At 38.7% G+C, this 25,369-nt stretch overlaps 1 protein-coding gene across 9 annotated transcripts in view; it reads right to left on the reverse strand.

Moving 5' to 3' along the window:
- SP140 (SP140 nuclear body protein) overlaps positions 1-24,797 on the reverse strand; it is a 52,774-nt gene extending 27,977 nt beyond the window's left edge. For 4 of the 9 annotated variants that reach the window (XM_036236142.1, XM_036236141.1, XM_036236139.1 and 1 more), the window contains exons 1-15: positions 24,361-24,791; positions 23,253-23,421; positions 21,289-21,372; positions 19,392-19,541; positions 17,255-17,404; positions 16,124-16,273; positions 14,309-14,392; positions 12,091-12,171; positions 9,511-9,594; positions 7,493-7,606; positions 6,298-6,381; positions 5,152-5,238; positions 1,742-1,828; positions 1,411-1,527; positions 645-698 (exon numbers count right to left, since the gene is read on the reverse strand). In XM_036236142.1, coding sequence (XP_036092035.1) covers positions 645-698; positions 1,411-1,527; positions 1,742-1,828; positions 5,152-5,238; positions 6,298-6,381; positions 7,493-7,606; positions 9,511-9,594; positions 12,091-12,171; positions 14,309-14,392; positions 16,124-16,273; positions 17,255-17,404; positions 19,392-19,541; positions 21,289-21,372; positions 23,253-23,421; positions 24,361-24,603 — 1,738 coding nt within the window. In that variant the 5' untranslated portion in view covers positions 24,604-24,791. Of the gene's footprint in view, positions 1-644; positions 699-1,410; positions 1,528-1,741; positions 1,829-5,151; positions 5,239-6,297; positions 6,382-7,492; positions 7,607-9,510; positions 9,595-12,090; positions 12,172-14,308; positions 14,393-16,123; positions 16,274-17,254; positions 17,405-19,391; positions 19,542-21,288; positions 21,373-23,252; positions 23,422-24,360 lie in introns of all 9 variants that reach the window. The other 5 variants (XM_036236140.1, XM_036236145.1, XM_036236144.1 and 2 more) reach the window with 5 other exon arrangements.
- Between the last annotated feature and the right edge of the window lie 572 nt (positions 24,798-25,369).

Raw genomic sequence — 25,369 nt, forward strand, 5'->3', positions numbered from 1 at the left:
CAGAGTGGCTGGTGGCGTTCTCATGGGGAAATTGTCAGGATCTCCTGTGTGAGGTGAACGTGTTGGAAAGCAACTCCCCTCTGGCATTTCCACCTGCCTCAGAGCATCTTTTCAAGGATGCCTGAGTAGCAAACAGCCTTGGGAGCTGGAGATAACATAGCCCTCCAGGTCAGAGGGCAGATTAGAGTCTGACCAGAATAAACTAGAGAATGTCTCCCTCCTTAGAAATATGCAGGGATAGTAAAGACTCACTTTTTTCCTTAGAGGACACTTACTAAGTTCCAGCTCACAGGATGTCTCCCAAGGAGTAAGGTTCAAGCAGGCTTACTGATAGCCCCTTCTAAGACTGGGGTTTTTTGACAGGTAGAAAGAGTTTCTAAATATCACAGTCCTCACCTTGGCACGACCAGTGCTGTCCAGTTTTTAAGGCCCATTCAATTACATTGGTTGCACACAGCTATCCAGGATAATCTCCCCTTTCAAGGTACCTACCTGAATGGTATCTGTAAAATCCCTTTGCCATGGAAGATAACACCTTATAGGTTCCAGAGATAAGGATGCAGACATCTTTCATATTATTGAAAAGATGGCATTAAAAAAACTACTTTAACATCAAAAGCAAGTAAAATCTTATGCAATCTTGCCTCTTTTCCTCTTCAGTTTTCCTAAAGTAGAGTTGCTTCCAAGGATCCTAGTTTCTAGAAAATAACAGGTTGTGGTAAAAAAAAAAAAAAAGGAAATTAATTAATTAATTAAAGTTACAAAATATAGGATGATTCATACCACAGAGGCTTGAGTTTATAAAGATATTTGGATTATCATTTCTCTGTCTTCTAAAGGAGCTAAAAACTTACTGAAAAGTAGGAGTCAGAATGGACCCAGGACTTTGTTCTTTCTCAATAGAACTTTGAAAAACACTCTTAAATGAATATATTTTCAGTTTAGTCATGGATAGGAATAGGTATCCTGTCATGGTCACAGTTAGGATTTTTTGTGAGAATTAAATAAGATCTTACATGGAAAAGTTTGTAGGAAATCACAATATGAATTAGTGACAGGCAAAATTTTAGATCAACTACTCTTAACCTAGCATAAAAAATATATGCTAGGTTAAGAGTAGTTGATCTAAAATTTTCCATCTAGTAAATTAAGTGGAAGAATCACTTGTCTCTTGAGACCTTTTTAAGGTTGTAACAAAAGGACACTGTGATCTACTACCAGATCAACTATAATCACAGGGTCCATCATTTAAATATGCTGTTTTAATAATACCTTGACCCAAAATGGGTCAAGACGGAGTAAATGCAGAAAACAGGATAATAAGATGGACTGGACCACGTGCCACAACCCTACCCAGGTCTATGGTACCAGCGAATCCATGCTCATTTGCTGACCCTCACTCAGCCTTACCTGTTGTGTCACATGCTTGGCTACTTTCAGCCCTTGTTTCAGTACCTTCTGGCATGTCTTTTGAGAAGCTCATAACATTGGAATACTCCTCATTTACACCTACTGATCGCTCCGTTCCTGAAACGAAATTGTGGTTAATGAAGGCATTTTATTTAATCCAATGATCCTCTTTTCTATAATTTTGTGCATCCCCATTTTCACATCTTCCTCTAAAATCTTTTATTTGATCCTCCCTATATCTTTTTCTTTAAGTTTTCCTTTTTTCTTCTCTTGTCTTTTTCTCTTTGTGAGAACTCGGTTTCTGTTTTTATAATTTTTCAGTCATAATTACCTTGTCCATCACAGGGCAGTAGGCTAGAGGGAAGCTCTTCTGATTCTCCTTCTCTATCCATTTGGAGAGCTTCTATTCCACCAGATACTAAAGAGAAACAAGAAAATTACTGCCCATGGATCCTGAGACAGGGAAGGGGAAGAGTTCCTGGGGCTCTCATGCTCCACATCTATACTCTGAGCTAAGATGAACTGCTTCCTTGGAAAAATATACCTGCTCCAATGATCAACCTGAGGTCCTACAGAGTCGAGCTATTCCTATCTTTTGCACCTCATTCTGCTTCCTCTACTTTTACTTTTCTACTTGCAGCCCACAGAATAAAATAAAAAGATCTTACTCTTCTAGCATCAAACTGCTTGTTCTTTGAAAGTTATAACAAGTAACTACCAGGATCACTTTTAAACTCGTCTTAGTTGGCCAATGTACTTACATAATTAACCACATTTAAACAAGCCAATCAATGGCAGTCTTACACTTCTGAAAATCAGACGATCAGCAAAAGCCACACTCCAATAAGCCTGTTTCCATGGTTAAATGCTAACCTACTCATAATAACATGTTTCTGAAGGTTGCAGTGACTGAACCACATACTTCTCAAAACTCTATGTGAATTAGTAGTTTCCATTTTTAAAGATATTAGGTCCAATAAGTATAGTGCCTCCTCCCACCATGTGCCTTGCTAAGCAAGCAATAAAAATCTCTCTGAGCTTCAGCTATTCCTTCAAAATGGAGTGCCCACAAAGATACTCTTGAAGATTCTTACATAGAGGTGCCCCGTGAGATCCTTGGATCAACAAGTATAAACCCCCGGGTTCTTGTGCTGAATTCAAAATGTCTTTCTGATCCACTGCCAACTAAATCTGCCTCAACAACAGCATAAGCTCTGATTTATTTCATCGGCTTTTATATCTGAATTTATATTATTATTTAAATGCATTTATACTGTTAGATATAAAGTAGTTAGACACTTGGTTTGGAGGTACGGCGTTTAGCAAATATGCTGTTAAGTGCTTATTCTTTTATTATTTCATTTACTCTTATTTTCTTTTGTCTATTTTTTAAAGTCTTGTCTCATGTGTGTGTTTGTTCCTGATTTTTCTGTGCTTCTTGAATGTTAGAGGAAAGTGATTCAAAGCAAGAGGTTTCAGGCATAGACCTCATAAGTTTCCTGTCCAAGTCAGCTCTAAAGACTAATTAATGGGTATTGGTCCATTAGATAGTAGCAACTTGTGCAAAGGCATTCGGTCACACTTTGTGGTGAGTCCCTCGCCGAAACTTTCATAAAGACATTTGATATCTTGTCAACTTGTGAGGGAAAATCACATTGTTAGATACATCTTCTGAGGTCAACTTTTACTATGGAATTGATCATATGTCCACATTTTAGTCTCTGCTGTGTGGATGAAACCCAGTATTCTGTTCACACTCAAGACACTATTCACACTTATGACTGAATGCCGTGCTCTCTTTACTGTTTGTCGCAGACTTGTATGGAACAAAGCTACAGTCTACCCTGGCAGAATTCTACTTCCTCTTTGTACTCTCAGTATGATTCTATCTCTTGCACTTCTCTTACTAAGTGGCCAAAGTTTGCAAAAGATGACTTTAGGTTTCAATGAGGGAACTTTTTGACACAGTAAAAGGAAATAATACATTTCATAGATTTCTATTTAAAAAAAAGAGAAAAATATCTAAACGTTACCATTTCTCAACCAGTAACTGTTACTTTTAGACCATTATTTAACACTTTCTTTAAAAAAATCCCTACTTATTTAACAGGTAGGAATACATCCTTCAAGTGAAACTAGCAGATTAAATGTACTACAGAACTACTTTCAGAATTTCTGAAAAAGTTTTTACACATGATCGATTTATAGTTGATCTGAACAAAAGTATATCTGCACTATGCATGATTTGAGATCTGCAGGCAATAAATAAAATAGGCATACTTCTTTTTCTTGTAGTGCCTAACTTAATTACTACATTTTCTCTAAAAACAAATCTTTTCTTAAATGCATTTATGCTCAGCTTTTTTTGATGTTCTGGTTGATAAGGATAGTCCATATTATTTGCTAGGAAAAATCAATGGCTCATATGAACAGTTATGTCCTAGAGATTTACTTAAACTTCTTTATGGTAGGCAAAATTCTAAGATGACTCTCCAAGAGTTCCTTTCTTAACCTCAGGGAACATTAATATCATGAGATATTACCCCCACCTTTACATTATGCTGTAATACAGAAGTGAAGTGAAGCAAAATAGCTTATCAAGAAAAGAGATAACCAATACTGGTCAGGATGTGAAGAAAAGGGAACCTTGAGAGCTTTATGTGGGGTTGTAAATTGGTAGAGTCACTGTAGAAAAGAGAAAGGAGCTTTCTCAAAAAATTAAAAATAGAACTACCATATGATGTAGCAATTTCACTTCTGGGTATATATCCAAAGAAAAAACATAACTATGTCAAGGAGATATCAACATCCCCATTGTTGTTGCAGCATTGTTTACAATAGCCAAGACATGGAAGCAACCTAAATGTCCATCGGCAGACAAATGAACAAACAGTGTGTGTGTGTATGTGTGTGTGTGTGTGTGTGTGTGTGTGTAATTGTGGTAATTTCACAATATATGTATGTCAAGTCATTATGCTGTACATCTTAATCTTATACATTGCTAGGTGTTAAGTACTTCTCAACAAAACTAAAAAAAGTAAACAATTTTGTGAGCATTGAAAATTAAATAAAGAAAAAAAGGATTGTTCTGGTTGGTCTATTTCAACTACATGAATTCTTTGAAAGTGGAATTTTTTCTCCAGGTGATATCAAAATAGGAAGCCAGATTTAAAGATGATTGAGAAGGATTGAGAAAACTGCTAAACTCTATTTCTGGATTGAAGATGCGGGACCATGTATCAAGAAAAGTGAGTGGTCCCTGGGATTTAAGAACAATCCCTGTTTAGCCATCAGCAACAAAACTGAGACTTCAGTCCTACAAAGACAGGGAACTAGATTCTGTTAACACTGTGGATAAATCTCTTCAGAGCCTTCAAATAAGAATGCAGCCTGGCAGGAATCTTGATTTCACCCATGTGAGACCATGAGCAGGGAACTGTGTTGAACCTGTCTAGACTTGCAACCTGCAGAACTGTGACATAATACATTATGGTGCTTTGTTATGCAGCAATAAAAAGCTAAAACATTCTTATTTCCAATCTCAAATAGGACCTAAGGGATATAAAGTTCATTCATATATTCTCCTTAATCCAGTACATAGGTCACGACCCCCTATGCTCTATAAATCTAGACAATTCTTGGTATCCGCCTAATTTTTTAAGTCTCTCTTTATTCCTCTCTTGCCTTTATCTCTTTATGAGAACTCAGTTTCTGTTTTTATAATTTTTCAGTCATAATTACCTTGTCCATCACAGGGTGGTAGGCCAGAGGGAAGCTCTTCCAAGTCTCCTTCTCTATCCATTTGGAGAGCTTCTACTCCGCCAGACACTAAAGAGAAACAAGAAAATTGCTGTCCATGGATCCTGAGACAGGGAAGGGGAAGAGTTCCTGGGGCTCTCATGCTGCACATCTATACTCTGAGCTAAGATGAACTGCATCCTCGGAAAAATATACCTGCTCCAATAATCAACCTGAGGTGCTACAGAGCCATCTTTTCACATCATTCTGCTTCCTTTACTTTTGTTTTACTATACATAGTCTGAAGAATAAAATTAAAAGATTGTATTCTTCTAGATTCAAACTACCTATTCTTTGAAAATTACAACAAGAAACTTCCAGGATCACTTTAAAACTCATTCCAAATGGTCAACAACAACTAACATCATTAACTACATTTTAAAAAGCTGATCAGTGGCAGCCTTACACTTCTGGAAATAGAACAATCAGCAATAGCACACTCCAGAAACTCTGTGTCTATGGCTAAATGGTAACTTATTCATAATTGCTTCTGTATCTGAAAGTCTGCTGCCCCTGAGTCACATGCTTCCCAAAAAGAAAAGAATACATTTGATAGGATTTCTATGAAGGAAGAGAAAAATGTCAAAAGTTACCACTTCCCAACCATTACTTAACACTTTATAAACAAACAAAAACAGAAACCCTCTTTACAGTTAGTGGATTTGGATCTATTCTACAAATGAAACTATAAGATTAAATGTCTTAAAGAAGGACTAACTTTAGAAATCCCGGAAAATTCTTTTACACATGATCAATTTATAATTAGTGTGAACATTAGTACACCTAGACTATTCATGATTCATTATCTATAGGCAATAAACAAAACACACAGGAAGCTAAACCTGAGATAACCAGGAATACCCAGGAGGCTCAGGGATGTCCCTGCCCTTAGACCTTTTTTGTTTTGGTTCACCTGATCTGGAGGAGAACATGGCTGCTGTCACTATGATCAGGTCCTTTCCACTCAATTTACACATTTCTTCTGTAGGGGTATGTGAAGGAAATCAGGATAGGAGAAGAGAAGAAAAGAGGCGAAAAAAATAAAAATAAAGACTTGATTCATGAAGTGCGGATTGAAATCACGATTACCTTCTCTGTCACATAGTGCTGGGCTGGCCATCTCTTCTCGTTCTTTTTCGGTGATCATTTGGGGAGTTTCAGGATCACACAACACTGAAGAGAAACAAGGAAATGAGCTGAGTCAGGCTATCCAAAGCACAGGTGAGCTGCCCTTTGGGAAATGGACATCTGCTCCAAGGACACCACCTCATATTTGACCAGGGGCTGGTCTGCCTCACCACCTCATGCTCCTGCTCTCTACTCCTCAGTTACCTAGAGACCGACCTCCAAACATTTCTTCCTCTGCACGAAGAGAGTTTTCGTGGTTCTTAGATTTTGTGAGCTTGCTTCCCCTGACTTCTCCTATCTCTTTACTTTTCTATATTTTGTTTTTCCTCAGTGATCTTGATCTCTTGTTTTCTGCATCTTCTCTCTAGCTCACTTCTCCCAGGCCTCTCCAGTCTCTATACCAAAATCCAGTCCTTCGCTCGCTGTCTTCCTAGATTCCTTCCCCTCCTCCCGACATTCTCTGTTTGAGAAGCGGCAGCGTCTGTGTATCAGGTCCTGTTCTCATCACCCTGGGAGCCAGTAGGTCTCCCTTTGACACTGACCATGTCACCATGTTCACCCCTACTAGCCTCACACAGCCATCACCTGCAGTGAGATACTCGGACAGAGGTATCCGCGTTTCCTTCTACATTGATCTGAGGGGAAAACAAGTGTCCTTTGTTCATGCTTCCATTTCCTTATTTCCAAGAACAATTTCCCTGGCTAAGATCTATTGCTTTATGAGGTAGTGCTTTGAAGGAAAAAAGTTCTACGCAATCCCATAACCTATGAGAAATATGTGGCATACTGTAATATGGGCTTGAGAGTCATTGACCCTTCTTCTGACAGGTAGATCTCAGAACCATGTTACTTTTGAAGCTTAACCCAGGTTATGACAACATAATAATATAATTATTAAGCACTTATTAAACATTCATCTTTCATTTTTTATATAGAAATAAAGGTGAGCAGGAATTAAAATCACCATATTCCATCTTTAGTATACATAAGTATAAAGAATGTAAATGGAAAAGGACAAGGTCATTCCCTGGTGTTTATGACTAAAGGATGAAGAAGGAAACCATCAGTTCTCACACTAAGGGCCCTGCTGTTCAGCCCCAGGTTTCAGCCTTCTGACACCCTGTACCTCAAGGCTGGCAACCCACCCCTTCCTTACCTGATTCCCATCTTGATGGGGAATATGAGGCATCTTGGGTCTCTTCTCCATCATAGGGCTCCCAAAAGCCACTGCTGTCCTCTGAAGAACAAAATGAAGTCTCACAGGCTCTCACTATAGAACGAGGGGGAAATCATGGCATGAAAATGCATAGTGAAGACTTGGGAAGCAAAGATACTTCCTAGGTGAGACTGCCCTGTTCCAGAACATCCTGGTCTGCTCTTTGCATCCACCTGGCCTGCCAGTGGACTCACTCTTATCACTGTCATCAGAGGCTGGGAACAATTCACCTTCTCCCTTCCCACACATACACCTGATCCTCTCTCTACTTCTTTCCTGTCCCCATTGCCTCTGCACATGATTTCTGTCTCCGTCATTGTCTCCAGATGTTTCTCTTTAATTTGATGTGTTTCTGTCTCCTCTACTCCTGCCTCTTTTTATCTTGAGTCCCTGATGCTGCTCCTTTTTGCCTTTCCACATCTCACTTGTGTCCTTCATGCCCCATTTCTCATACTAGGTGCTAGGAAAGGCATCCTTGAAACAGTACAAAAAGCCTCATCAGGGCATGGAATAAGGAGCAGAGTGAGCTAAGGAAACACCAACAAACACAAGGAATAGTTGTTTAATGGTCTATGCATAAAAGAAAGAACAGAACATTGCAATCACTGAAAATAGGTATACTCTCATTAAATATGAGACACACAAAATAGACCGGGGTGCCGCAGTGAATGGAAGGCAAAGAACATCACAGGAAGGGTTACTGATTGACTCCAAAGGCAACAAAGGTCACCAGGTTTGTGTGAAAAAGTAATACGATCTGATTTATATCTGCAAATAACAATCATGCTAACGTGGAGAAAATGGGTAAAATAGAAGCAAGAGAAAACCTAACAACTATCTTCTATTTACTGAGGGAGCCACTCTGGTAAGGAGGATTTCCTAGTTACACAAAAGAAAATGTTGCTTTCATTTCTGGAAGTGGCAATTCTGAAAGATATCTTAATGGGGAAGATTCTGGGATAAATGCCTTCAGGTTATAGATGATGACCTTGGGGGAGAGGTATGACTAGCAGGCAAGCCCTTGAGACTCATTCTGCTAATGGAGAGGAGCTGAGGCTACCAAGGAGAGGAGTATTACTCTCTGTATGTTCTGAGCACCACTCTCTACCTGCAGAGACCTTAACCTAAAAACTCACTACTGAGGTGCAGTTCTTTTGGTGGGAGAATCTCCTGTCCAGGGACTGGTACGTCTCCATCACAAGATCTCAACTTCTCTTTTCCTTATACAATAGTTTTCACTCTTTGTTAATTTTAAATTGTTCTGATATAACTTTTTCTCTGCGTATCTTTCTTTGTGCATCCTTTGGTATTTGTTGGCCTCTCTATATATAACTTCTCTAATTTTTATCTCTGTATCTCCTTTCTTACTGAGGCTATAACCTTTCTACATTGTATCTCTCTCCTTCTCTATTTCTCTGACCATCGACCTTCTGAATGCCTGTGAAAATTCCATTATTTTACATATTTCCTCATTCTCACTTATGTCTTCTCTCAAATTGACAAAAATGCTTCCATTTCATATTGTACACAATGCCAGAGAGCCTTTGCTAATCAACTCTATCCTAACAGTCTCCCACAGCACCTTTCTAAATTATGAGGATAGTCATCAGTCACAAAACTGATTTCCATTTCCTGGTGTTTCCTTATTTGGCATAACCCACTAATATTTGTATTTCACCAGCATTTAGGAAAATCTCGCAGACACATTGGTCCTCCCTCCTACCTGTAGCATATTCTGTCTCCCTCCATTCTTTATGCAAGAATCCTCTCATGTCCCAGGAACCCAGCTCACCTGTTTCTTTTGTTTCTCTTGCAGCTTAGGGAAAACAAAGCAATTTCATCTCTATGTTTGTGAATGTGAGGAAGTGTATGGTAGGCTGGGAGAAGAGAGAGATCTTTCCATGATGACTAGAAAACAAACATTTATTGAGGTAGCTGGGAATTTAAACCATAATTACCTTCTCCTTCAGTAGCTGGCAGGCTGGTTGCCTTTTCTATTACTTCTTTGTTAGTTATTTGTAGAACTTCAGAATCATAGGTCACTGCAGAGATTCAAGAAAATTATGGACCATGGACAGTGATAAGAAAGAGACCTCAGCATGTTCATACCAACCATGATGAGAAAGCGATATGTCTGCCCCAGCACAGTCTGTAATGTAAATGGATGAAAATGAATGGAAGGGTGAATGGACATGGGTGGAGATGGATGGATGGATGGATGGATGGATGGATGGATGGATGGATGGATGGATGGACAGACGGACAGATTGACAGTTGAACAGAAGGATAGATGAATGGATGGATGGACATATGGACGGATGGACAGATGGACTGATAGATGGATGAATGGATAGATGGATGTGTCGATGAACAGATTTATTGATGAATGAATGGCTGGATAAAGGATCGATAGATGGATGAACACATGGATGGATGAATAGATGGATTCATAGGTGAGTGAAGTAATAGGGAAGGAGAGGAAAGAATATGTGGTCCTCTATGTTGATAAGAAAGTAAAGTTTAATTAGGTCATAGGTCATTTAAATCATCATTACTTTGTCCATCATAAGGTAGTAATGTTGGCATTTCTTCTGATTTTCCTCCTTCATCCAGTTCTAGATCTACAAGTTCACAGGACACTGAAGAAATAAACAGGATACTGACAGACATGAGAGTGACCTGGATCTACCTGGAGGGGGTCATGTCCACGGTGTATCAGAGCTCTGCTGCTCAGAACTGCTTCATTAGAATAAAAGCATCGTAGCACCAAAAAAGGTTTGCTCTGCACCATTGAGCAATCTTAGACCCTTTTGCCTTTCTTCTCCTCTTTCCTTCCCCCTTTTCTTCTACTAACCCTGATTCTACACATTGTTGACTCTGTACCATAAAGCTATTCATGGATCTCTTTGAGTACGTTTTTCTATTCCTGTCTTTTCCTCCTTGGTGGTGTTCTTTACCTCTTTTCTCCATTACCTCCCTATTTATTCATTGAACTCACTTCATCTTTGTCTTTCCTTTACCTAGGATTTCATTCTTCCCACAAAAACCAGGGGAATAAGTTTGAAATTATCTTCCCAAACTCCAAGCTGGTAGTGTTTAGATTCCATATACATTTAGATAACATGAAGCCCACTTAGGCAACTCCATTTGGTGCTCCCAACCTACAATTTTACTTTTTTTTCTGTCCTTAAATTCTACATCCAGGGGACCCTCCATTAAGGCACTTAGCCCTCCTTTCCTCCTTGCCTTTCATATACATGGAGAAAGAGAGGCAGAGAAATATGAATATTTGTGTTGAAAAGGAGAAAGGGAAGTGTCTCCTTTCTACAGCCAAACAAATAGATTTAGTGAGCTAATTAGTCATTTAAACCCCAACTACCATCCCCATCACCTGCCAGCAGGTCAGGGAATCTTCGCAGCCGCCTACTTTGGTCCTGTGAAGAGCTTCTTGCTTATAGAGAAATGCAAAAATAACCAAACATACCTGGTGACCACAAAACCTTTGTGAGACTGGGATAATTTCTGGTGTTCAGCACCAGGTGAGCTTCCTTGAAAAAAGGTACCATGCTCCAAGGACATCACCTAAGATCTCACATATCCTTGCTCTACCTCTTTTCCTTTGCATTTCCACTCCATCACCTCCTTTTCATGCGTATTTTTCTTTCACCACACACTGTTGCTTTTATGCCATGAAGGATCCGTCATCTGCTTGAGGCACTGGCTTCCTTCTTAGTGTTTTACTTCATTGCCTTTCACTGCTCTTTATCATTTTTTCCTACTCATGGCTCTGTTTCTCTTTCTGACTCAGTCTTGATCACTTGCATCACATACGGCAAGTCCCAGTTCTATCATCTCTCTCTGTCCTACCCTGCTCTTGCCATCAAAATATGTTTGTAGGATGAGAATCTCCTATTACAGAGCCCTGATCCACACCACAGGGTATCTACATAATCTCCTGGGTCTCCTGTGATCCAGGTGACCCTGGCTGCCCTGAACCTCTGTCAGTCCCACATGGACATTGCTGCAGTGAGTCATAGAGGATGCTGGTCCACCTACTTGCTTGAACAATTTCAACTGGTAAAAGACCCTTATACACTTCAGATAAAAGTACATCTTGTTAGCCAAAATTTGTTAAAAATTATATAACATAATCCATAATATTTGACAAAAGTTATGATTTAGATTTCAGAGCAGTGGATTGGAAGGACTGCGTTTCTTTTGAGGGTTTTCCAAAGTTAGGCACAAAATAATTCATTGCGAAGAAAACAATCATTAGTTTTTATTCTTTAGAGGAGATAAAGGGAGTGTAGGTATAAATTCAAGTCTTTACTATTAACAGGTGTGAAAGACATGCCATGTCTTAGGCATATTTGTACTAGAATATGCACTTAGAAACATTTATGTGACTCATGGAATTCCAGATACATGAAATGTTTGACTGGGGAGAATGTTCAGAGTTGAACACATCAGAATACACCAGTTCTGAATTCAGCCACCTGACACCTTATAGTCCAAGACTGACAATCCCCCTTCCTTACCTGCTCCACACCCCAATGAGGAGCTCGAGACTTCCTGAGGCCCTTCTCCATCACCAGGTTCACAATAGGCGTTGCTGTCCTCTTCAGAAAGGAATGAAATCCCATGAGTATCTCAATTTGTGACAAAAAGAAATCACCCCAAGGAAATTATAAGAAAACCAAGAGAGCCTGAGAAACTGGAATGGCCCACTCTGCAAACAACCTTACTGAAGTTAGACTTGCTTTAGTGGCTTTCAAGGGAGACTGAGAATGATTCACCCATCAGTGGAAATTTGGCTTTTCCTACCCCTCATTCTTTTTCCACGTCTTCTCCCTTCATTCGATTCTGTATGTCGTTATCAATCTCTGCCTCTGTGACTCTCTGCTGATATCTCTTGAATCCCCTCTTTCTTTGGGTGAGTTTCTCTTTTCTTCTCTGTTCCTACAGTGTTTTCTCTTGCTTTCTATGATACTGCTTTCTTCCTATCTCTTGGCTCTCAATTGTTCTTTCCAGGTTTCTCTAAAGAAAGGCCTTCCTGAGACAGTAATTTTAAGCAGGATTTAACCGGAGTGGAGATGAAAGAGAAGTTTAAAAATTAAAATTATTGAGGAAGACCACAAAGAGATGCCTTCTCACATCTGTTAGAATAGCTGTTATCAACAGAACAAGTAATAACAAGTATTGGAGAGGATGCAGAGAAAATTTGCTGGTAGGACTGCAAATTGGTGTAGCCACTATGGAAAACAGTATGGAGGTTCCTCAAAAAACTACAGATTGATCTACCATATGATCCAGTAATCCCTCTACTGTGTATTTACCCCAAAGACCTGAAAACACATATCCAAAAAAGATATTTTCACACCGATGTTAACAGCAATATTATTCTCAGTTGCGAGAACATGGAAGCAAACAAAGTGTCTTACATCAGATGATTGGATAAAGAAGCTGTGGTATATGCAATGGAATATTACTCAACCATAGGAAGAGATAAATTACTGCCATTTGTGACAACATGAATCGACTTTGAGATAATCATACTAAGTGAAATAAGCCAGACAGGAAAAGTTGAAACCCACATGATATCACTTATATGGGAGCTATAAACCTAAAAGCAACAAATTACAGGATAAACAAACAGACTCACGGGCATGGATAACAGACTAGTGGTTATCAGAGGGGTAGGGGGAGGGCAGAGGTAAATGGGGTAAAAACGGTCAAATACGGGGTGGCAGAAAGAAATCTACCTATGGGCAATGAACACACAGTGCAATACGGATCTCTATCACAACCCTGGTTCTCGAATCCATGAACAAATGGACTCTGCAATAATCTGGATGGAGATTTGATCTTGGAATCGGTGGAATTCTCAGAAAGAGTCCTGACATGATCTGAGCATTTTTCAAGGGCCACTTTGAGGATTAGGGTCATCCCAGTACCCTTACCTCAGACCTACTGTGTCCCAAGTTATTCCTCTCTCCCTTTATCCTCTTTTCCCTCTCAACCTACTTCCATCTACTCCCCTTTAATTTGTTTACATCTCCCTGACCTTCCCCAGTTTTCAGCATTTAATTTCCTCTCCATCTTTCTCTTTCCATAATGTACTCCTCTCAATTTTTCTCCGGGATCCTTAAAAGCTGTTTCAGCTTATCTCTTCTCGGCCGACTCTTAGACTTCTTCCCTTTCTATCTGTCTCTCTCACTTTACGTTGACCTGTTATCTGCCAATATTGTTCCAACCACTGTCTCTCTGTGATTTCATCCTCCAGGTTCCCCTCTCTCATCAGCTCCAAAACTCTCTTCCTGGACTTTGACTATATCACCAGGGGCTTCCAACTGGCTAGCTCTGTCCCCCATGTGAACCCGACATGTCATTATTTCCAAGTTCCTCCTAATTGTCCTGGGAAATAAATTGAAATATATTTCTACCCCAACCTGGAATGGTAGAATAGTATGTTCCTTTTAAAATACTATTCATTTATGTAGCTTTTCCTGTATTACCTCCTGTCTACCTTTTTCCAGTTTCTCTTTTTATATTTTATATTTTTTATGAGTGAATGCTATGTCTACTCAGAAGCTCAGATATTTTCTCATGGCTTCTCTCATATCTGTGGGCAGGTAAGGGCAGGTAGGAGGAGTGGAGCTCGCAGAGGCCTACTGTAGGAGACATGATGCAGTCTTTACTCCCATGAAGACAAATGAACAAAGATCTAACACAGAATCTGAGTTACATGACACTTACCTTGTCCATCCTGGGGCAGTAAATTGGGTCTCTCTTCTAACCCTCTTACATTATTTATTTGGAAAGGTGAGTGTTCACGGCACACTGAAGAGGGTGACAATAGAATGGCAGAACTCAGTCCTCAAGCTGAACTCTGATGTTCAAGCACCAAAGGCCCCACCTTAAACCCAACAGAGACTTGTTCCCCTTTTTCCCTGAGATGTGCACATCTTAAGTAAAAAACAGCTGTGGAACTAATAGAAGAGTCTCATTATGAAACATTTTTACCACGGCAGAAAGTCCCCTTGGGCTTTGAGTTCCAGTCAGTGACTACATGTGTGACCGGCTACTGTATTGAATTCTATCGCCACTAATAAGTTCTTTCTTTGGGATACTGTTCTTCTCTGTACTGATTCCCATACATATAGGATCACACAGCATATATCCTGTGGCTGACTTCTTTTACTCAACATAATGTTTTTGGGATTCATCCATGTGATTACATTTACCAGTAGTCCATCCCTTTTTACTGCTGATCACTATTCCACTCTATCACAATATCATAGTGTGATTATTTGCTCTCCTGTTGATGGGCATCCTCTCGTTGCCACATTTTAGCTATTAGGAAGAAAGCTACTATAAGCCTTCATGGTTTGTAGTAGAGTGAAATGGCTGAGTCAAGGGCTAGGTTAAGTTTGTAACAGACTGTCAAAGAGTTTTCCAAAATGGTTGTGAATTTACATTCCGAGCAGCCCAAGATACACAGGAGTTCTAGTTGCTTTATATTCTCACCAACATTTGGTGTCAGTCTTTTTAATTTTAGCAACTCTGGTGCGAGGATGGTAAACTGCTGTGCTTTTAAACTAGCATTTCCCTGATGATTAATGACATCGTATGTTTTGTGTTTATTCTTATTGGCCATTTTGTATCTTCTGCAGTACAATGTCTGCTCAAGACTTTTGCTCATTTTTGAGTTGTTTGTGTGTCTTTTTATTGTTTGCTCATTGAAATTTTCTATATGGTATGGGTACAACCTTTTGTCAGATACATATATTGCAATAATTTCACCCAGTCTATGACTCATTTTGTTTTTCTAATTTTGTGTTTGAATAGGAAGTTTTAAGTTTTTAAATTTGATGCAGTATAATTTACCAAGATGTTCTTTTATGAGCCATGATTTTTGTAACATATAATGAATTATTGCATGCCTAAGTTGCAAAGATCCTCTACTGTGTTTTCTTCCAGAAGCTTTGTAGTTTTAGCCTTGACTTTTAGATTTGTTATCTACCTTGAATTATCCTTTGTGGAAGTAGGAGTGACGGTTTATATTTGTCCATGTTATTTCCAATTCTTCTGCAGTCTGCTTACAGCTCATGCTACTTCTCTCCATTTTTTACATTTCTACTTCTAGTCATGTTCCTGTTGTAGCCTCTGTTCTAAGAACTGTTTGAGCACCCTTGATTCTGAGGCCATGTCTCTCCTTGGCCACTCCTGTCCCTTTGTGTTTCTGCCTCTCCCTTCCCCAGTGAGACTTCTAGCCTTTTCCCTTTGAGTTAACTTTTTCCCTCCAGCCTTCTCTGTACTAAGGCATTCAGGCATCCTATCCTCCATGTCTATTTGTGTTCTTTGTCCTTTGCTACAGAAACTACATTTTTTTTCTTGGTAATGAAACGTCTCCTACCCTCAGACTCTGGTCTACTCCTCTACCCTCATTCATGGCTCTTTGAGACACCCTTTCTGAATTATGAACAAATTACACAGCTTTATCCCCTTGTCATATGGGCTACCATCACTCAGAGTCATCTAGGCAAATGTTGGAGAGTCAGTCAACCTTACCTGCTTGTTCAGTTTCTTGGGCGCATTCATTTGTCATTTCCTGGGTTTCTATGGTACTATTTCGATCATGAGATGACTCTTCTTCTCTTATACTCATTTGCTGTCCATCACTGAGATGCTCTAGGATTCTTTCTCTAGGTAGGGTGTCACCTGGATCACATTAGAAAGGTTGAAGAATTTTTTTCCCTTCTCTAGCATTTCCCTGATGATTAATGACATCATATGTTTTGTGTCTAATCTTATGGCCATTTTGTATCTTCTGCAGTAAACTGTCTGCTCAAGACTTTTGTCCGTTTTTGAGTTATTTGTGTGTTTTTTTATTGTTTCTTCATTAGAATTCTCTGTATAGTCTGAGTACAACCTTTTGTCAGCTATGTGTACTGCAATCTTTTCACCCAATCTATGACTTGTTTTGTTTTTTCTTAATTTTGTCTTTGAATAAGGAGAAGATTTTCTTTTATGAGCCATGATTTTTGTAACATATAATTAATTATTGCATGCCTAAGTTTCAAAGATCCTCTACTGTGTTTTCTTCTAGAAGTGTTACAGTTTTAGTCTTGACTTTTAGATTTGTTGTCTACTTTGAATTAGTCTTTGTGGAAGTAAGAGTGAAGGTGTATATTTGTCCATGATTTTTCCAATTGTTTTGCAGTCTGCTTATAGCTCATGCTACGTTTCTCCATTTCTCACATTTCTACTTTTAGTCATGTTCCTGTTGTATCCTTAGCACTAAGAACTGTTTGAGTACCCTTGATTCTGAGGGCATGTCTCTCCTTGTCTATTCTTGTCACCTTGTGTTTCTGCCTCTTGCTTTCCAAGTGAGGCTTCTAGCCTTTTCCCCTTTGAGTTGACTTTTTCCCTTCCAGCCGTTTCTGTACTAAGTTATTACAGAATCTTACCCACCATGTCTATTTGTGTCCTCTGTCCTTTGCCACAGAAACTAGATCCTTTTTCTTGGTAAAGAAACATCTACTTCCCTCAGAGTCTGGTCTGCTCCTATATCCTGATTCATGGCTCTTTGAGACACTCTTTCTGAATTATGAACAAATTACACAGCCTTACTCCCTTGCTGTATGGGCTAATGTCTCTCAGAATCATCCAGGCAAATGTTAGAGAGTTAATCAACCTTACCTGCTTGTTCAGATTCTTGGGCACATTCATTTGTCATTTCCTGGGTTTCTACAGTACTATTTGGCTCATGAGATGACTCTTCTTCTCTTATACTCATCTGCTGTCCATCACTGAGATGCTCTGGGATTCTTTCTCTAGGTAGAGTGGCACCTGGATCACATTAGAAAGGTTGAAGAATTTGTTTTCCCTTCTCTTTGTGATAAACATACTTTACTCTGATAATTATTAGTCATCCTTCCACCACCCACTCTAACTCCCCCTACTCTTAGTAGTAGATGAATCTCTAAATATATTTTTATATGCTTTGTATATTTTAATGTATGTTTTAGATTTTTAGCTATTCATCTTTATACAAAAAATTGTGATTATTAAAATAGATCCAAGTTTTATATGACTGTATTAACATACTTAAAAATATATATACCTGTGATATACATCCAAATAAAATATAGATATTAACAGCATTTTACAATGCTGATTATCTTCTTATGGTTTGTTTACATTGGCTATTTCCAAGAAAAAAGAAGTCAACATTTAACAAACAAATAAATTTGTCATAGATCATTTGGCCTGAGGATCAAGACCTTTTCTTGGGGTCGAAGTCTGTTTCATTCACTGCTACTTTAGCCTGGAAAATAATTTTTTTTCAATAGGTCCCTGAGGAGAAAAATCTCAAAATGTTGAGCACTGATTAAATATCTAGTTCTTGGAGTCAGATACACATTGACAATTTACAACACATAGCAATTACGTTGTGCCATGAATTATTGTCAGTGCTTCACATAAATTAAGTCTCTTCATCCTCACAACCACATTATTTTAGATATAGATATAGATACAGATTTATTGGTAAGGAAACTGAAACACAGAAAGGAAGTAAGTCGCCCAGGTAAGCAGGTAGTATAGCCAAGACTTGAAGCCTGGCAGTGGGGCATCCGAAGGCTTTGCTTTCAACTGGTATGGAAAAAAAAAGTTTAGAGTCCTATATATGCCAATTTCAGTTGTGTGACCTGCACACATCAGTAACTTTCTCCCCTCACACCTCCGTTTCTTCTTCCAAAAATGGGAATAACAGAACCCTACTGATAGAATTGTTATGAGGATTCAATGTGATGCTACCTGTAAAAGGATATCTGCTTTATAGTAACTTTACAGAGATCACAATTTTCAGTATTAATGCCTTGTGTATTATAATTTAATGATTAATTATTAGCAATAATATGAATGGAATGATGATTGAAAAGTAGAATCAGTGGCTATTGGTTACAATAGCATATAGTTCAATTTGGACATTAAATGAGTTGATCCACATCAAGTGCTGACCTATGCATAATAGTCTATGAAAGTTAGGTGTTACTATCATCATTTTTAAAGTTATTAATGCCCTTTATTCTCTTCTCCCCTTCTTACTCCTTTTCTTTTCTACACGGTACCACACCTTCCACATTCTCTTCTATGTACAATTACTACTCACTCTCTTCTTCTCTTCTATTACAAGTAATATTTATAATCGTTCCTTCTTCTAACAAACCAAAGACTTCCTCTTTGGACTTGTTACATAGGACAAAACTCTTACTCCTTCTCAGATCTACTGAATTCCTAACTCACAATTACTGCGGTGAGTTCTTCCCTAATTTCTACCTCCTGGTCTCAGTGAGATCTTCTCCCTTGGGTTTGTGTTCCATCTTCTCAATTGTTACATTTCTACTTCCTGTTGTAGCCTCTGCCCTAAGCCCTGTTTGTGCACCTTTGATTCTGAGGGCATGACTCTCCTTGTCTATTCTTGTCACTTTGTGTTTCTGCCTCTCGCTTTCCCAGTGAGGCTTCTAGCCTTTTCCCCTTTGAGTTGACTTTTCTTCTTCCAGCTGTCTCTGTAATAAGGTATTACAGCATTCTATCCTCCATGTCTATTTGTGGTCTATGTCCTCTGTCCTTTGCCACAGAAACTAGATCCTTTTTCTTGGTAAAGCAATATCTTCTTCCCTCAGACTCAAGTCTGCTCTTCTGTCCTTATTCATGGCTCTTTGAGGCCTCCTTTCTGAATTATGAACAAATTACACAGCCTTACCCCCTTGCCGTGTGGTCTAAAGTCACTCAGAATCATCCAGGTAAATGTTAGAGAGTCAATCAACCTTACCTGCTTGTTCAGATTCTTGGGCACATTCGTTTGTCATTTCCTGGGTTTCTACGGTACTATTTGGCTCAAGAGATGACTCCTTTTCCCTTATTCTCATCTGCTGTCCATCACTGAGATGCTCTGGGATTCTTTCTCTAGGTAGGGTATCACCTGGGTCACATTAGAAAGGTTGAAGATTTGTTTTCCCTTCTCTTCATGATAAATGTACTTTACTCTGATAATTATTACTCATCCTTCCACCACCCACTCTAACTCTCCCTACTTTTAGTAGTAGATGAATCTCTAAATATACTTTTATATGCTTTGTATATTTTAATTTATATTTTAGATTTTTAGCTATTCATCTTTATATGAAAAGTATAATTATTAAAATAGATCCAAATTTTATATGACTATTAATATACTTAAAAATATATAATAACTGTGATATATATCCAAATAAATGATAGATATTGTAGCATTCTACAATGCTGATTATCTTTTATGGTTTGTTTACACTGGCTAGTTCCAAGAAAAAAGAAGTCAACATTTAACAAACAAATAAATTTGTCATAGATCATTTGGTCTGCGGATCAAGACCTTTTCATGGGATCGAAGTCTATTTCATTCACTGCTACTCTAGCCTGGAATATAATTTTTTCTTCAGTTGGTCTTTGAGGAGAAAAATCTCAAAATGTTGAGCACTGATTAAATATCTAGTTCTTGGAGTCAGATACACATTGACAATTTACAACACATAGCAATTACGTTGTGTCATGAATTATTGTCAGTGCTTCACATAAATTAAGTCTCTTCATCCTCACAACCACATTATTTTAGATATAGATATAGATACAGATTCATTGGTGAGGAAACTGAAACACAGAAAGGAAGTAAGTCGCCCAGGTAAGCAGGTAGTATAGCCAAGACTTGAAGCCTGGCAGTGGGGCATCCGAAGGCTTTGCTTTCAACTGGTATGGAAAAAAAAGTTTAGAGTCCTATATATGCCAATTTCAGTTGTGTGACCTGCACACATCAGTAACTTTCTCCTCTCACACCTCCGTTTCTTCTTCCAAAAATGGGAATAACAGAACTCTACTGATAGAATTGTTATGAGGATTCAATGTGATGCTACCTGTAAAAGGATATCTGCTTTATAGTAACTTTACAGAGATCACAATTTTCAGTATTAATGCCTTGTGTATTATAATTTAATGATTAATTATTAGCAATAATATGAATGGAATGATGATTGAAAAGTAGAATCAGTGGCTATTGGTTACAATAGCATATAGTTCAATTTGGACATTAAATGAGTTGATCCACATCAAGTGCTGACCTATGCATAATAGTCCATGAAAGTTAGGTGTTACTATCATCATTTTTAAAGTTATTAATGCCCTTTATTCTCTTCTCCCCTTCTTACTCCTTTTCTTTTCTACACGGTACCACACCTTCCACATTCTCTTCTATGTACAATTACTACTCACTCTCTTCTTCTCTTCTATTACAAGTAATATTTATAATCATTCCTTCTTCTAACAAACCAAAGACTTCCTCTTTGGACTTGTTACATAGGACAAAACTCTTACTCCTTCTCAGATCTACTGAATTCCTAACTCACAATTACTGCGGTGAGTTCTTCCCTAATTTCTACCTCCTGGTCTCAGTGAGATCTTCTCCCTTGGGTTCGTGTTCCATCCTCTTAGTTGTTATATCTGTCAGGCAATATTCCTCGATTCCACATTTCGTGGGTTAACTGGGAATCCATACAACACACCACTACTCTAGCATCCTCATCTCTCTCTACTTTTTCTTTCCCCAAGTTACACTCTCCACTCAGGAGCCTAGTACCTGATCTCTGATGTTTTTTCCTTTTAGTACATGAGGAAAGAACTTTCCATCAAGTCATAAATACCTTGTTCACAGCTTAATTGGGAGTTGATGCTGTAATTTCTTTCTTTACCATCAGTAATTGGGTAATTGAAGTTCTCAAGAATCACTGAGAAGAGGAAGGAAAAGGAAATTAGAGATCTCAAGCAGTGACCAGGAGCTGCATCCCACAGTTCACATCTAGGCACATTCTTGACTCCAGCAGTTCAGAGAGAATCTTCCAGCTTTCAGGGTGTCCTGGACTTCCATGGGTCTCAAAACACATTCTGCAGTTTACTAAGAACATTATATGCCATTCTGTCTGCTAGGACCAGTGACTTGGTGTTACTCCTGAAATCCTACAACTGTTCCATATAGAGATACACCTCTCAAGGTGTAAAAAGGATGAACAGTGGACAAGCTGTAACTAATGAAGAACCTCTTTTAAAATGATCAGAGAACATTAATAGCCAATTTAAAATAAATAATATGTAGGGAATTTGTTTTGCAAATTCTACAGGCAACTAGGAATAGAAAAGAAACAGATTTCTTTGGAAGAAAGTATGTTTATAGAGAAATCAACCTACTTTAAAAAAGAACAATATCAAGAGATGAAGAAAAACACCAAAAAATTCAGAAAGATACTGACCAAGAACAAGTGATTGAAGCATGCTTTCTGGGTACAAATCCCACTGACAGGGAAGGGCAGGAGGGTGGGAGTGAAGGTAGAAAGGATCTATCAGAAAAACAATTACATTTGTCATACCCAGGACACAGTGACTACATGTCCAAGGGACTATGCAGATAAATGCTGTGTGCATCAGTGGTCCAGAGAACATAATGGAAGGGGGGAGGGGTGGCAGCCTAGGGCAAGCATTCCAATATGATGCGATGTTACACTGACCTGCAGCACGCATGGACACTGTAGTCTCAGAGGCTCCTGTACCAACCTCCCCTGGGGACAGATGGGCAGTTGCGCTGGACCAAGTGCTGGACCGTGCAGTCTGCTAGTAGCAGTAGTGAGCATAGGTATGTATAATCCCAGCATGGGGAGTCCCCTTAACCAAAATATATGTTCTGACTGCTGGGCCCACTTAGGGGTAACCCCAAATTCCATGGGGAGGATAAGAGCCCCTAAGATGTAGGTAGTAACTGCCATTCATACCCATGGCCTGGGGACATCCTGTTTATAAATAGTAACTTGAATTTCATGACCAAGTATTTGATTTCTGTTATTTCTTTCTCTGACTTGAATATATCATAGTGTAAAAATTAAATAACTCATTATAATCATGACATGGTTTTCACATATCAACACATTTCATTTTTTATAGAATTCTTTTACTTTATAAAAACCTTTTATCGTGTCTTTATTTACCAAATAATAAACTTGAAATTCCTTGGCACATTATGTTAAACCCTCAGATATCTCGTCCAACTCCTCTCTGTGAAATTAACTTTCAAGCCCTCCTTCCAAAGGTCTATTTTTTAAGCACAGAATTTTTTAAGACCACAATTTCTTTCACACTTTAAAGTTTTCACATGCTGCCCCTCTTGATTGCATAGGCATATGCTGATCTTCTCTTGTGACTTTTCCACTCTTTGTTTGGTAAAGTGGGTTAGGACAGACTGCACTAAATGACAAATGATCTAATACAAAAAATATCTTTTCATCTTTGACTATGTCTTCAAGTATCAGAGAGGGCTTCCTCCTGTCCTACGAAAGAGTATAATTCATGTCTCTCCCCAAAAAGTAGAGACTAAAATCCTATGTTTCTTTGCACAGAATTCTGATCCGGCTAGAGGAATCAGTTGTGAGATTAATTGGTTAATGTTCATCTCTCCCACAATGTGTCAGCTCCATGAGGACGCAGTCATGTGTGTTTTCTTCAACACTGTATTATGCTTGCTACGTTGTAGTCACTCAATAAAATAATTGTCAATAAAAAAATGAACAAATCATGAATAAAATGCATTTATTCCCCAAATGTCACTGAATGCTATAATTACCATTTTGGAAGTTTCTGTAAATTTCATGTAATCCAGGATAGGCATTCAGGTTAACTCTGCTGAACAACGCTTTCAGAAATGTCTTGTCAAATGTCTTCTCGATTTCACTGAGGACATCATACATTACTCTCTCCACTGGGATCAGATTTCTACAAGCTTCAAGAAAATGCTGAAATATAATGAATGGACAATTTTGTAGATAGGCATTTATGGGTTATAGAAGACTCAGATCATAAATAGACAATTTGTCCTCTTGTAAAATGTTAGAATGGTACATATGTTTAAATGACTTTTTAAATACTCTCCCCCCCAAAAAAGAGACTATCATTTTGTAAACTCAACTCTGATATTGATGTACACATGACAGAGCAATTTTGAAGAATAAATGTTGAATGTGTGTGCTTGAAGAGCCTGGCCAGGATGCTTCAGGAGTGGCCCTGACTGCTAATGGGGGGCCATTTTGGCGACCGGGCAGTAATCACTGCCCTCTGCCCCATAATGACCTAGCCCAAAGTCTCCAGGAAATCAGACAACCACTCTCCCCTGCTGTGAACCTTGCCAAAGGGCAAAGAATATTCACAAAGAGAAAGAGAAGTCTTGTCCTCAGTATCCCAAGGAAAACCTGCCACTAATCTTTACCTGCATTCTAAGGCTCCAGACATGTCTAAAGAACAAGAAACAATTTGGAGAGAGAGCAGCACGCACCTGCTTTCAAATTGATCCTATTGTAACACAACTTCCCTGTCAGTTTCAATAATCTCAGTTCAAGTGCGTAAAATAAGAAGGCCATACAATGAACGTTATTAATTCAAATAATTATGCCAATTATTGTTATAAGTGTTACAACATATAAATATAACTAAGATGCCCTGGATCTGTGGATCATTCCCATTGCCAGTCTTTCCACGTCTCCATCCCCATGCCTGGCCACCAACATTTATTACAGAGAAGAAATTCTTTCTGTGATGCTGCTTCTCCTGTCACCTCCTAGCTTATAGGATGATGACGTGCCCCACTCACGCGAGGAGCTTTGCTTGTTCACTGCATCCTGATGTTTACAATAATGTAATGAGTAGTTATTTATCATGAGGAAATTCTGCTCACTTACTTGATACGATTGTTCAGAAATGAAGCCACGGTCTCGGAGGCCCATAAGGATAGGGAATGTGTTTGTTATTGCACTTGCAATCTCTACCTTACTTTCTTTGAAGAGCCTGAAAATGGACTCATAGTAAAACTGGCCTTCTGGGTTCTGCTCCTCTTGGTTCAGGTCTCCATTGAACATCCTGAGAAACAAAACCACAGTGTCAAACACACTGAGTTTCCAAGAGGCTTGTGGTGGCAGGAACATTTTTAAAGTAAAACACAGTCACTGGAGAGCCAATGTGTGGAAAATAGAGCCAAAGTGTTCTTGCGGGGTAACCAGAATAAGGGGAATTTCTTTATTTATATAATAGTCAAAGGTGCAATAGAAGAAAATACTGAACTTAAGAAAGATTTGTACTTAGTACTGAAAATTTTCAGCAAGTGCTAATCAAAACTACTACTATAAAAAGACTTTCACCTGAAACTCTGTCAGACCCTGGAGAAGTAATGAATGTTCGGGTGAAAGATTCAAGGCCAAAAAGAGAGGGGGTCGTTCAAGAGGCAAACTACACAACATTCTGCTCCTACTTCCCACTGACTGTGCCACACAGAACACCTGCAACCAGCCAGGACACTAGAAATTTCCTCTTAAGAAAAATAAAAAGGATTAATAAAAAAAAATGTATTCGATTCATAAATTTCGGATTCTCCCAGCAAAGCCCACAAGGTACCAGCACACTTCATTAAATGGAGTTCCGCATGAGCTTTTCAGTGCCTCACCCTTAAATATAAACAAATGACAACAGGCCACAGGCAACTGTGGATACCCACCACATGAAGGAGCAGAAACAAGATGAGCAAAGAAAAAAAATTACACCAGCATTAATAGAAATATTCTAAGGAACAGAAGAAAGTTTCTGAAAAACAAGTATTGTCAGCTTTTGGTCAAGATGGTGAAGTAGATAAACGCTGTGCTCACTTCCTCCCACAACTGCATCAAAATTACAGCTAAACTGCAGAACAACCATAAT

This window comes from Rousettus aegyptiacus, unplaced genomic scaffold (assembly GCF_014176215.1).
Source record: "Rousettus aegyptiacus isolate mRouAeg1 unplaced genomic scaffold, mRouAeg1.p scaffold_m13_p_2, whole genome shotgun sequence".
Classification (NCBI taxonomy): Eukaryota; Metazoa; Chordata; class Mammalia; order Chiroptera; family Pteropodidae; genus Rousettus; species Rousettus aegyptiacus.